Genomic DNA, 13,524 nt, shown 5'->3' on the forward strand with positions numbered 1-13,524 from the left:
CCTTCCTTCCCTCCTGACTCAGGACTTGATCCCATGATCCTGGAATCATGACCTAAGCCAAATTTAAGAGTCAGACGCTTAACAGACTGAGACACCCGGATGCCCCTCAGCTCAACATTTTCAAAGTAAATGTAAAACTTCCATATACAGTGGACCCTTGAGTAACATGGGTTTGAACTGCATGGTCGGTCCACTTATACACAGATTTTTAAAAAATAAATACAGTATAGTACTGTAGATGTATTTTCTCTTCCTTATGATTTTCTTGTTTCTACCTTACTTTATTGTCAGGATACAGTATATAATACAGTAACATATCAACTATGTGTTAATTGACTATGTTATCACTAAGACTTTCAATTGATAGTAGGCTATTAGTAGTTAAGCTTTTGCAGAGTCAAACGTTGTATGTGCGGATTTTTGACTGCATAGGCCTTGGTGCTTCTAACCCCCACATTGTTCAAGAGTCAGATGCACTCATCTCATTTACCCTCACCGATACCCTATGAGGTAGGAACCATTATTCCCCTTGCCCCCACCCCAGATCAGCCAAATGAGGAAACAAGGCTTTCAAGAATACAAAGTTCTCCAAAGTTACACTCCCAGTTAAGTGGTAGAGCCTTGAGTTCAGCCTTGAATCTTTGATTCCAAAGTGCATGTTCTTAACCACTGTGCTTCCTGTTGTGTCCTAACTGGAGTGGACTATGGCCATGGCCTTGAGATGGCCAGTTGGCTGTTTTGCATTTCAGTCTGCCCTTCATGCTGCCAGCTGACTGCCCCTCGCAAAATATGGTTGTCTAAGAGCATCAGTCTGACCATCCCTGATATATGCCATCTCCCTACTTCCTACCGAAATGTGCCGAGACATACAAAGGACACAACTGCCATAGCACCGGGAATTCAGGATGGTGATGCACCATTTGCCAACGTCTGGGAAATTTCCCACTAAGTGAGATGTGGAGGGGCTTAACATGACAAACTTTTCACTTTGACCTGTGACACAGTAGCGAGGCAGTCATAGTGATACCAGAGAGCAAATTTGACACTCCTCACCCCAATTCCTTTCTCCAGGCCATGCAAACTCCCCATCTCCAAGTCACCACAGCCATGGCTATGCAATTCCTTGTGGGGGAGGAAAATAGAGGAAGAGTCTGTGTTAGTTTCTTCCTGGTGCAAGATATAAAATCAGCCAGGCAGAAAAATCAGAGCCTGGGGACAGTGCACGCAAGGGCTTGGTTTCCTGAGACAGCTCTGCCCAGCCCCTCCCTCTTACCATTTACCTTCGTCGTGCCAACAGAAGTAAAAGATAGGGGGAACTAGTAAGTCAATAGGTTTTATTGGGGAGATACTTAGGAAAGCCTGCAGGAGATGGGTTTCTGTGTGGTTTTGCAGAGAGAAAAAGAAAAAGTTTTAGAGGAATATCTGCTACGGTAAGTCAGAAGTGGATGGTGGCAAGGAAGTTTAGGGTACCCTGTTTTGTGTTACACTATGTAATTCCCCATCTGGCATCTCTCAGAAAGATGTCAATAAAAATGTAAATTAATTTTCAATGCCTTTTTGGACTGTGCTTCTTTTTATTGTGTCTCTGTTTTTTTTTTTTTTTTTTTTTAACGTTTTATTTATTTTTGAGAGAGAGACAGACAGAGAGAGTGCAAGTGGGGGAGGGGCAGAGAGAGAGGGAGACACAGAATCCGAAGCAGGCTCCAGGCTCCGAGCTGTTGGCACAGAACCTGATGCCGGGCTCGAACTTACGAATCCCGAGATCATGATCTGAGCTGAAGTCCGAGGCTCAACCGACTGAGCCACCCAGGCACCCTTTTATTGTGTCCCTGTTTAATGAATGATGTCATGGTGGTTCAAATTCATCTCCTCTTCACAAGGAGGCAGTGGAAGAAATGGAAGGATTCCTTCTTAGTCTGGGTGAGTCAATCCTGATGTAGGCCTACCTCCATCTAGGGTGTTATCTGAGTGAGGGGAATCCATGCTACCTGCCTGCTGGAAGATATCGAACCTGCATGCATTTCTTTCAAATTTGAGCAAATAGGGAAACAAACCAAATCAAGCCAAAGAAAAATATAAGCCCACTCCAAATGGAATCCATAACAAGAAGCCACAAAACACAATAATACTCTAAAGATGTAAAAAAAAATACAAATTTAGAAGAAGTTACTATAGGAATCAAAAGCATGCTTTAGAAGACTCTGCTTTCCTTCTTTTTTCTCCAACTCTCTTTCTTTCTTCCTGTGACTCGCTTGCTTCTCTCCTCAGTCCTTCAGTATTCCAGACTCTCTTCTCTTTCTTCCCCTCCACCTGCCCTCCCTCCTTCTGAAGCTTACTCTTCCTATTTCCCCTTATCCCTTTCGGTTTACGTAGTCCTTGCTAATGAGGACATGGTGGGCATCTTTAAATCTTCCCCTTGTTCTCCATCCCATGTCACAGAGGGACTGTTGGGGACTGAAGTTCCAGGTCCTCTCAGTCCTGAGCCTCCCGGGGGAAATCTCTTCCTGTAGCTTCTTTGCAGCGTTTGACATCATGTCTTACATCAGAGTCCCTTGGATCCATGTTCCCTTGTTGAGGCTTGTTAAAGAAGGCAAGATGCACCAGGTGTGGGGCAGCAGTGACCCTGTGTAGAGTCTAAGGGTGCCTCAGATTGAATTTTCTGGTAACAGGTGCAGAGATGGAGAGCCGCATGCAGCGTTTACTGGGAAGTGCTCTCGGGAGTTACACCTGTGGGGAGGTGTGGAAGGGAGGGTTAGATAGACAAGATACTGTCACACCATATGGTTGCAAATGAGACTCAGCTGATCCTAAGGGGAACTCGGAAACTGAGATAGCCTTTCAGAGTTGTCCCAAATCAGGCAAGGGGGGCAGGCCTTTGGATCCTTGAATCAGTCAGTCATTGGCCTTGGGGAGTCTACTGTGAAGGGCAATTCTCAGTGAGCCATCAGCATTAATATTCCCAGCTGAGGGATAGGAGCAGCTACAGAAAGGAGAGAATCTGGGTGGGCGATCTGGAGTCCTATCTAGGGATGTACATAATATAGGTGTTTTAGAACCATCCACCTGATACACTCCTTCATTCATTATCACAGTGATGAATGAGACAGAGGGTCAGATACGGATTTGGTCTTCATACAAGGTACAAAGTGATAATGACCCAAAAAATAAAGGATCAAGAAAAAGATTAAGAAGGGAGATACCAACCTCAGAGGAGGATCTGGGTCTCTCTGGGGGAAGTAGCTTTGAACTGGCCCTGAGAGAAACACTAGATTTGATAGGTAGATGTGAGGTGTAGGGCAGCTAAAATGTAGACAGAAGGAGTCATTTTGAAGTAAAGTTCATCCTTGGACAACATGGTGATTAATGGTGCTTATCCCCTGCCCAGTCAAAAGTTCACATACAACTTTTGACTCCCCCAGAACTTAACTGCTAATAGATTACTATTGACCGGAAGTATTACTGATAACGTTGTCAATTAACACATATTTTGTATATTATAGGCATTATATGCTGTATTCTTACAATAAAGTAAACTAGGGAAGAGAAAATGTTTTAAGAAAATCACAAGAGAAGATACATTTATAGTATTTACATTTATAAAAAAATTTTTTTGCATGTAAGTGGACCCATGCAGTTGAAACCTGTGTTGTTCAGGGGTCACCTATACTTTAAAGTCTGTGCAGGTCTTCAAGCCCCAGATTATTTTGAATAAAGAAGTGCTGATTTCCCAAAGTAAGCATCTTTAAATACTTGTGATAAAGCATAGAATGGAGTGGAAAGAAAACCCAAGAGGCCTTTCCCTGGAGATGTTTTGCATGAATTAAAACCTCGAAGATGGCAGGAAGCTACAGGTATGGAGGTGTTCCCTGGAGACCCCATAACTTTAGCGTCCTATATTTAATGGAAGTTTAGTCACAAAGCCATTTCTGAGGCTGGTGCCTTGAGATGAGGTTGAGAACTTTAAGGATTGTAATAGCTGCTGCCTTCAGGGATCTGAAGGGTGCCATGGAGTGGGGTGGGGTGGGGTCTAGCACTTAGTTAATATGGATCCAGAAGGCAAATCTGAGATTACTATATGCATGAAACAGGAAAGAGATGGCTTACCTCATTGAAAGGAAAAGTTTAATGAAAGACATTGCTTTGTCAAAACCAAGTAGGTTAGGAAGTAATAAGTTGACTACAGAAGATATTTCAGCAGAAGCTGTAAATGCAGACAAGGTTAGAGAGAAGATTCTTTCTTTGGGATTCACAGTTGATCTAGATGATCTTTAAAGCCCATTTCAAGTCAGAGATGATATAACAATGACTAACATTTATTCGGCATTTACTATTACATGTCATAGTGCTTAGGAGAGCAGGAATTGCCATCAGACTACCCAGGTTCAAATCCCTCCTGTACCACCTGCTGCCCAAGTGACCCAGGGCAAATTGTTGAACCATTTCAAGGTTTATTTGACTCACCCATAAAAAGCAGAAAAACAAAAGCCTACTTTATAGATTTGATGTGAGGATAAAATGTAAACCTTTAACAGGGTGCCTGCTTGGCCTATAGTAAGCACTCAATAAATGCTAGCCATCCTTATAAATGCTGTTGTACGGAAATGTGGGCTGCTATAGAGAACATAGGAACTCCCTGCCTCGGCCCCAGTATAGGGGAGTAAGCATACCAGGCTGAGTAAAGTGGTGCTCTATGAAGACAGGATTCAGGCATTTCAGGGGGAAGAGACATCAAGGACAAAGGAAGAGGTGGGATTCCAGAACCTGTTCTGGGAGTAGAGAGGCATTGGTCAGGTGGGTTGAGAAAGGGTAAGGTAGTGGAAGCTCTGCTTGGTGAATTAGATTGAGACCCAGTCATGGGAGAGCTTGAGAACCACACTAAGCAATTAACTCAGGGGGGTTAAAGTGGCCTTAAAGTATGAAAACGGGTTGCTTTCCACATTTATGCATCCTTCTTTTGTAGACCCTGCTGAGTCTAGTTGGAGTCAGAAAAAACTTGGAACACTCATTGCCAGGCAAAGATATAACCTACAGCTGTCTGGATTAGAGGGTGGTTATTTTATAACTTTGGTCATTTAACAATTTGAGAAGGATTCTAGACAGCCCACCACCCTTATTTGTTCATAAAATTTTTAGTAAGGAAAAATTATGGGCATGGTATCATGTCCTCATTGGGAAAAAAGAGACTTGTTCCTTGCATGTTTCCGAGGCTCTAGGGGGGTTTTGGAGAGGGAAAGCCCGTCTTTACCAGAGCTACAGGTAGGTTATTAATTTGGGGCCCACAAATTATTAGGGCAAGGACGAAACTTACAGACACGTGCTACAATTCTACCAATTTTCTGGACAGAGAAGTGGAAGACCAGAGAGGCCAAGTCACATAGCAAGTCAGTGACATAATGGCAGACCTACCATTTCTCTTTCTCGTTCCCATTCTTTCTGCACAGTTCTCGCTAACACTATTTCTCTCCTGTAGTTTCTGAGAGTTTCTATATGTAGATATGTACTGAGTATCATATTTACAACTAAGATGTGGATGTATGTGCAGAGGTGTGTTGTACCACATCATACCAGATGTTGGTTGCTTCCAGAAGCAGGGGTCCCAGATGTCTGAAATGCAATTCAGTCAAACGATGGCGAAGAGTCTACAGGAAATAGCAAAAGTTTTGCATAAAATGAAAAGGCTGTGGACACCAAAGTCCTAAGGCTAGCCAGGCGTGGGTGGCTGCACTGTAAAAGGAAGCATGAGTCACTATGACCCATGAGTTCCCTCTGGTGCAGACTTGGCCAGTCTGGGCTGGAGTGTTCATGCCCTTGCGCCTTCTGCACCTGTTCCCCATGGGCACTCAGATATGGGGCTTCGGGCCCCTTGACCTTCTACCTGGTGTGAAATCCATCTCTCTTCTGGTGGGGCTTGTCAGACACCCTGAGCAGGGGTTTTGCTCCTGGAAACTGAGAAATGCAGAGTAGAAATGCAGCTTCTGGTACTGGTGCCCCAGACAGCCTGCAGGCTGACCTTCAGTGAGGTCATTTGATAAAGAGTAAGTTGGAATACCATAGGCTTATTTATCTTGATAGAAGTACTATTTTATTGGAGAAAACATCCTGCTATACAGAAGGAGGTATTACATTGGCCTCTGCATAGCAAGCTCAAGTTCTAAATTAAACTTAATTTGTGCCAATGGGGATTGCATCAGCTGGTTACATACACACTTGGTGCGTGTGTGTGTGCGCATGCACGCACACACACACACACACACACACACAATTCTGGTGATTCTTACCTTCTATGTTCTTGTTTTTCATCATAATGTTTACTATAGCAACAACTGCAAAATGCTTCTAGAGAATTCATTCCTGGTGTTGGGTGATATGCTTTGACTCCAGGGCGAGGTTTACAAGCTTCCCTCAACCTCACATATTTTCTGGGAATGTCCTCAGCCTCTGTTCTCACCTTGGCTTATGGCTACAACCTGAGACAGCTCCCAACACACCTCTGAGGCTGGTTAAGTCAGTTCACTTCTCTGGGCATTGATTGCCTTAATTCAGAGACAAGAATACTGACTTGAAGGATAAAAAGTTTAATAAAAAGAAATCCTTTCCAGTGTTAAGGTTCAGTGGCTACGATTTAAATTCTGCCTTTCTTACTGTGTCCAGTATAAAACTGGTAGAGTGACACCTCCCCAGAGCTCTTCAGTTATGTAGTGGCCCCTGAGGAGACAGACCCTGAGCCAGGCATTACCCACAATGCCTCATTAAGAGCTTCCTTCCTCCATCCAGTGGCCTCTATCTTCCCTCCTGTACTTGAAGGATTCCAATTTATAAGTATAAAGCTCTTTGAAACTGTACATGGTATCGTCACAGGGGACCTTAGTGTTGCCATATACTTTAATTCCCCATTGAACAAATGGACAAACAGAGGCCAAGAGACGTGACGTGTCCGAGGAACCAAAGCCAGCCAGTTGCAGAACTGGGATATACATTTATATCTCCTAACTTCGGGTTCAGTGCTCTTTCCACTGCACCTGGGTGCCTGTCATCAATTGGTTACAGGCTTCACAGGAATGGTATTCACACAGATGGCTTTATGCACTAGATCTTCTTTGGTAAGATTTCAAGACGAATTTCTATTTCAGCTCTAAAATATTTACACTGGGCATCAGGGGGTCCATGGACCCCTACAGCAGTAACAGGGAGCCTGACGGGTCAAATACGCCTCACCCCTCTTCCCCAGAGTTGTGGCCTCGGTAGGTTCTAGTGAACCACTTGCTGGAAAGACATGAACTTCAATCCTCAGAGTCTGGAATGGCCATATTGAGTGATGAGAAGGTAGAAAGACGTTTATTTTGTGAATATTTTGTTCTAGATCCCATGCTGGACAAAGCTGATCAAAGCTGGGACTTTGGGGACAGTCATATAGGATCCCATCCCGGTTCCATTAATGATTAGCTGTTGAATTTTGGGCTTCTCTGCTTTAGCTTCCACATTTGCAAAATGGATCTGCTGCTGCTGTTACCTACCTATGGAGGTTGTTATTAGGATGAAATAAATTAATATGTATAAAGCACTTAGGATAATGTCTGATACCTAGTAAGTGCTATATAGTGATTGCTGTTTCTATGCAAATTAAAAAATATGTTCACATGAAAACACATGTTTTGCCAGAACAAAATGACACACATTAAATATATTAGAATAGCTACCTATGAGAGAGAATTGCTACCTATATAAGAGAATTGCAAATCAGACAAACAAGAACAACCAAAGCAAGTGATTGCAGAGCCCTTGCTTTTCATCTCTACAGATATTGCTTCCTTGTTATCCCATTGTCAAGGTGAATAAACTGAGGCTAAGATAAAATATGTCAAGGCATCAAGCATTCATGCAGGGGCAGGAGGAGCACTTGGAAGGTGGTCTCCTGTACCAGATGGGAATTTTAGGCCTTTCTTTTTCATCTGCAAACTTCAGGATCTGCAGGCTGCCCATAAGTCATACTGTTTGAAGAACCTGTTCAGATTCTGAGCTTCTGCAGAGAGTAGAGTCAAGAGATGTGTTTTCCAGCTGCAGGAGGCACTGTCTGTGAGATCTAGAATGCAGGACCATGAACTTCATCAATAAGTTGTATACAAATAGGTAGCAAAAATGAAATTATAAAAGATTAGAAAAAAAAAACACTTTAGTACCCCCAAATAGAGGAGTAGCTAAATAAATTATGCTCCACTAGATCACAGAATATAGGCAGCCCACAAGATGGAATAATATTAATTACTTAGAAAAATATTCACTATATATCGCCATTTAAAACATAGATCACAGTGGGGCATGTAGAATGTGTGTGTATGTGTGTATATATATATATATATATATACAGACACACATACACACACACACATGCACAGATAAGTGGCAGTCAGGATGCATATATCGTAATATTAACAGTGATTATTTTGAACACGAGTTTTAGCAAGAGTTTTACTTTTGCTTTTATCTATATTTTCCAACTTTTCTAAATAAAACTGGGACTTTTATAAAGGAAAATAGTTTATTAAAAAATATCAGGAGAGGCACCAGGAGTAAAGGCTGTTTTCCCCCACGTTTATTGCTCTCGTCTTCTATCATCAGGTTGAAAATCATCTTTTCTCCTCCTACCAGGCTGATGCAATGGTACCCACCTTTGTGCAAAGGCAGTTGCTCTTGTACAAGGCTGTCCAAGTACAGATCCGTTGCGTTCTGGCTATTGGGTACGTACACAGTTACCACCTGGCATAGAGCCTGGTACAGGGGTATGTTGGAAATGAATGACTTAAATGAATGAGTATGGGCTCAATAACTTGGATTTGAATATGAGCTCTCTGCCATTTATAAGCTAGATGAGTCCCGCCTCCTGATCTGTAGAGTGACAATAACGATTGTGGGTCAAAGGACTGCCAATAGTTTTTGTAAATGGCCCAATGCCAGTCACAAATGGGTGGGAGTGCAGAGAGTTTATTATTATTGCTGCGTCTATTAACAGGTCCACAGCGTCCCATCCCTAAGGTCTCTTTGGCTCCCTAAGGCATCATGGTTACCATAGCAGCCAGATGCTGATGATGCCTCCAGGGGCAGCGAGGTGAGGCTGAGCCAGCTCCCGGGTCTTTGCCTCTGCATGTCCTTCACAGGCCAGAGTGAGATGGCCTGAAGCTCAGCCTCCTTTCAGGCCCCCCACCTGCCTCAGGTCACTTAGACCCACAAACCCTGCCTCCGCAGCCTCAGTTCGGGGCCTTCCAACACCCCTTTGAAGAGTCCCTCCTCCCCAAGCTCTGTCTCTTGGCGCCCTGCCTGGTTGCTGTGGAAACAGGTTCCACTGCGGACAAAGGAGGGAGCTGGGTCCTGCTTCCTCCCGGTCCTGTCGATGAGGATTTTTAGACCGTGGAAACTGCGCTGCCCTGCCCTACACCTGCCCTCGCTCTCCGTGTTCTCGCTCAAGTGGAGCCTGCCCTCCTTTGCCACTGACGAGACCATGTGTAAAAGCGTGACTACAGGTGAATGGAAGAAAGTCTTCTATGAGAAGATGGAGGAGGCCAAGCCGGCCGACAGCTGGGACCTCATCATAGATCCCAACCTCAAGCACAACGTGCTGGCCCCTGGCTGGAAGCAGTACCTGGAATTGCATGCCTCGGGCAGGTGAGTGGCCCGGGCAGTAGGGGCCTGGCAGGCTGGGGGCACCTTCCAAGAAGAAACAGAGATATAGAGAACCCAGATGCTTAGGGTCAGTCTCGCTGGGCCGGTATAGACTGGGAGGCAGAGAAAGAGTCCCTCACTGGGAAGTAGGATACTGGAGTTTCATTCCAGCTCTTCCTCTGCACTCCTATGTAACTTTCCCTCTCTGAATCCTGGCTACTGCTTCTGACGAAGAGGTGGGACATACTTACTAGTTCTAACCTCCGACATTTTACATATTTTCGGATTTGAATCCTCTAAATGGGTTGAAAACCAAGAGACGGGGGGCTCAAGGTCTATGGAGGTTGAGTTCTGTGCTCTGGTCCTGGGACAGTTGAATTTCAATCTATTTAATTTGGCCTGACTTAATATAAAATACTGAACACATGAGGTGTTCTAGAAACTGGCTCTACTATGAGCTCCACAGCCCTTGAGCAATTCATTTTCCTTCTTGGACCTCACTTTTCCCATTTGCGAAAGGAGAGGTTAGACTAGATCCCTACCTTGTGGGTCATGGACCAGCAGCACCAGCATCATCTAGAACTTGTTAAAGATGCAGAATCTCCAGTCCCGTTCTAGACCTACTGAATCAGAACCTGCATGTCAACAAGGTCTCTCAGTGATTCAGATGTACAGCAATATCTGAGATGACTTTCCAGCACTCTTGTCCATGGGTCTATTATGCAGGACTTCCCTTTGGGACAGAAGATGGGGAGGCTCCATGGTGCAGCGTGGGGGTCAGAAGCAAGGCCTTACTTCCTGCCCTGGTTCAGTCCATCCAATTCAATTCAAGAAAAATCTATTGAGCACTTGTTCCGTGCTGGCTACTGGCTCTGACTCTGGCTGTGTGCACGTGGAGGCCCAGCAGCAGTAACGGTGTCATTTTTCTCCTGATTTGGGTCTAGCCTGTTCACAGTCAGTGTTAACAGGTAAGACTGTGCGGACGGATGGTGCGTTTCCCAGCTGGTCCGGGCCATCCCCGCCGTGAGACTTAAAAGAGGTCTGAGCAGGAAGGACTCATCTGGTGCCCCCTGAACATTTTGCAGATGAGGAAATATCCCCAGAGCCAAAGCCCCAAGGGCAAGGCCTGAGGGCACTGGGATGCAGGAGGCAGGGGCCTCTGCAGCACACAGTCCTTTCCCCCTGCCTCAACCCCTCCCCGCAGGTTCCACTGCTCCTGGTGCTGGCACACCTGGCAGTCGCCACACGTGGTCATCCTCTTCCACATGTACCTGGACCGCGAGCAGCGGGCGGGCTCGGTGCGCATGCGCGTCTTCAAGCAGCTGTGCTACGAGTGCGGCACGGCGCGGCTGGACGAGTCGAGCATGCTGGAGGAGAACATCGAGAGCCTGGTGGACAACCTCATCACCAGCCTGCGCGAGCAGTGCTACGGGGAGCCCGGTGGCCAGTACCGCATCCACGTGGCCAGCCGCCAGGACACCCGGCGGCACCGCGGCGAGTTCTGCGAGGCCTGCCAGGAGGGCATCGTGCACTGGAAGCCCAGCGAGAAGCTGCTGGAGGAAGAGGCCACCACCTACACCTTCTCGCGGGCGCCCAGCCCCACCAAGCCACAGGCGGAGGCGGGTTCTGGCTGCAACTTCTGCTCGATACCCTGGTGCTTGTTTTGGGCCACGGTCCTGCTGCTGATCATCTACCTGCAGTTCTCCTTCCGCAGCTCTGTCTAAGATTCCCTTAGTGGGCGCAGGGGAACTCTTCGCGGCCCAAGGCCCGTGGGGGCCAGCCAGCTGGAGGGAGGGGGCAAAGAGAGACCTGGGGTGGGAGTGAGTTAAATTCTAGTGCCGGTGCCGCCACGGACTCCATGGGGACCCTGGGCAAATCACACGTCTTTACCATCCATAAAATCAAGGGTTTCTGAAGTGAAACCCAGGACCCCCAAGTTCTGCATAGCTGTTGCTCAGGGACTTTTGGATTTGGAAGGTAGGCCGGGGGAGTAGGGTTCCCATCCTGGTCACACTGTCCATTCCTGGCTCCTACTTCCTCATCTTGCCTTGATCAGAACATCTTGGAGTGGCATTTAAGAGTTGTGGATGCAGATAGGTTCAACTGCTTCAAAAGAAAAAAAAAAAAAAAAGCTTGACCATCACAGGGCTTGGTGATCTCAAAAGGCCTTTCCACAGTGATGAGCTCATTCTTGTGCTCTCTTGTCAACCCCAGGCCCCTATGGAGAAGCCTCCTCCACAACTCTGCCTCCCTGCACACAGCAGAACTTTCTCTTGAAGAGAAGAGGTGGAAGCATTAGGCTGTCCCTTTGCTGCTGGATGCACAGGGTTCCTTGGTTCTGTTCCCCAGACCCCCAGCTTCCAGCAGCCTCTCTCCACTCAGGATGGATTCTGAGGCCTGCCTGTCTCAGAGATGGTGGTTGGGGTAGAGTTCCATAGTCGAGGCTTCCCACCCATGGCTTATGAACTGACAGAGGATTTAGGGGAGGTTCGGAAGGTAGAGTGTTAGACGCAAGGCACAAAATCCCTAGGAAACAAATATATGACGCTCTGTTATAATGAAGAGTATGTAGAGTTCAGAGACCCAGCCTCACCGATTCTTCAGCAGTTCTGATGGTCATGACACCAGTGTAGGGGTCTGGCCTCCTGGGCGCCTTGCTGATATGCTAGTTGAGAGGCTTCCCTACTTTGGCCATGCATAGGCCCTCTCACCAACCATTAGCTGTCCACCTAGAACCACAGGGATGGGGTGTCATTAGCAAGAGAGGGAACATTAAAGACAAGAAGTGCTTTACCCATAGAGAAGTGCATAGATATGTGAGAGAACCTTATATCACTTTAAACTGGGATGCGTATGGTTTGGGGTGGGAGGAGAGACTTTCTGAGGGTACGGGTATGGATGGGGTTTGGGGGGAGGCAGAAGGCAGGAGATGGGATGCCACCCTGCACTTTCGAGGGTCCTCATTCACCTCGCCTCTGTTAACAACTTGATTCTTCCTGTGTCCCCTACCGATCCCCTTTTTAATGGCAAGTCACCACCATCTGTAGTGGTGGAAGGAGTAGGGCCACTTATATAAAGATGGGATACTTTAATAAAGACTGTATATCTTCAATCAGGCTTAGTAGTCATGAATGTGTGCTTGAGACTCACTACAACGTCCCTGATGTGTGGTCCCTGATATGTTAGACGCCCCCTGTCTGTCTCCTTCTTTCCCCTTTCTTGGGCTCCCATATAAGGCTAATCTAGCTCCAGCTTCAAGGTCTGGGCTGATCATGAAGGTCAGGAAGAATGCAGGCAGTGCTCAGTCAGTCATCCAGGGGACTCAGCCCAAGGCCGGTCGTACCCTTGCCCTTGCTGTAATTCTAGCACCTGGCTGCCGACGTCCTTTGCTTTATTCACACAGTGCCCATCCCTTTATCCAGGCCAAGTACCCCAAACACCCTCTGTCTGACAAGCCCTGATTTGGGTGCTGGGATCCAGTGGGCACTGAGACAGGCCTTGTCTCCCAGAGAGCCCTGCTTACTATTGAGGAAGTTCCTGGCCCTGGCTGTGCTTTCGAAATCCTGGGGAGCTTTTTAAGGAAATGTCTGTTCCCGGCCTCCACTTCAGTGCAACAGAATCAAAATTTCTGGGCATGAGGCCTGAGCATCTGAATTGGAATAAGACTCCCAGGTGGTCCACCTGCACTGCCTGGTATAAGGCCTTCTCGCTGAGGAACAGACTTCCTTTTGCACCGAGTCTTATCATGATGAGCCCTGAGGTCTCCCTTGATCAAGGCCCCGCCTTGGATTCTCTAGGACTAGGACTCAGCTTCCCTCTTACCCTCCTACTCTCTGTCCTGGGAACTTGACTTTCCCTCAAAACTCCTGG

General features: G+C 46.5%; 1 protein-coding gene across 1 annotated transcript; it reads left to right on the top strand.

Moving 5' to 3' along the window:
• The first annotated feature begins 1,572 nt into the window (after nt 1-1,572).
• On the top strand, nt 1,573-12,771 carry RTP1 (receptor transporter protein 1). Its single transcript, XM_025913990.2, has 2 exons — nt 1,573-9,657; nt 10,859-12,771. The coding sequence occupies exons 1-2, from the start codon at nt 9,386-9,388 to the stop codon at nt 11,376-11,378; spliced, it is 792 nt and encodes a 263-aa protein (XP_025769775.1). The 5' UTR covers nt 1,573-9,385; the 3' UTR covers nt 11,379-12,771.
• Nucleotides 12,772-13,524: the final 753 nt, after the last annotated feature.

Source organism: Puma concolor, chromosome C2 (genome assembly GCF_028749965.1).
Source record: "Puma concolor isolate L17-30 chromosome C2, mPumCon1.1.hap2, whole genome shotgun sequence".
In the NCBI taxonomy this organism is placed as follows: Eukaryota; Metazoa; Chordata; class Mammalia; order Carnivora; family Felidae; genus Puma; species Puma concolor.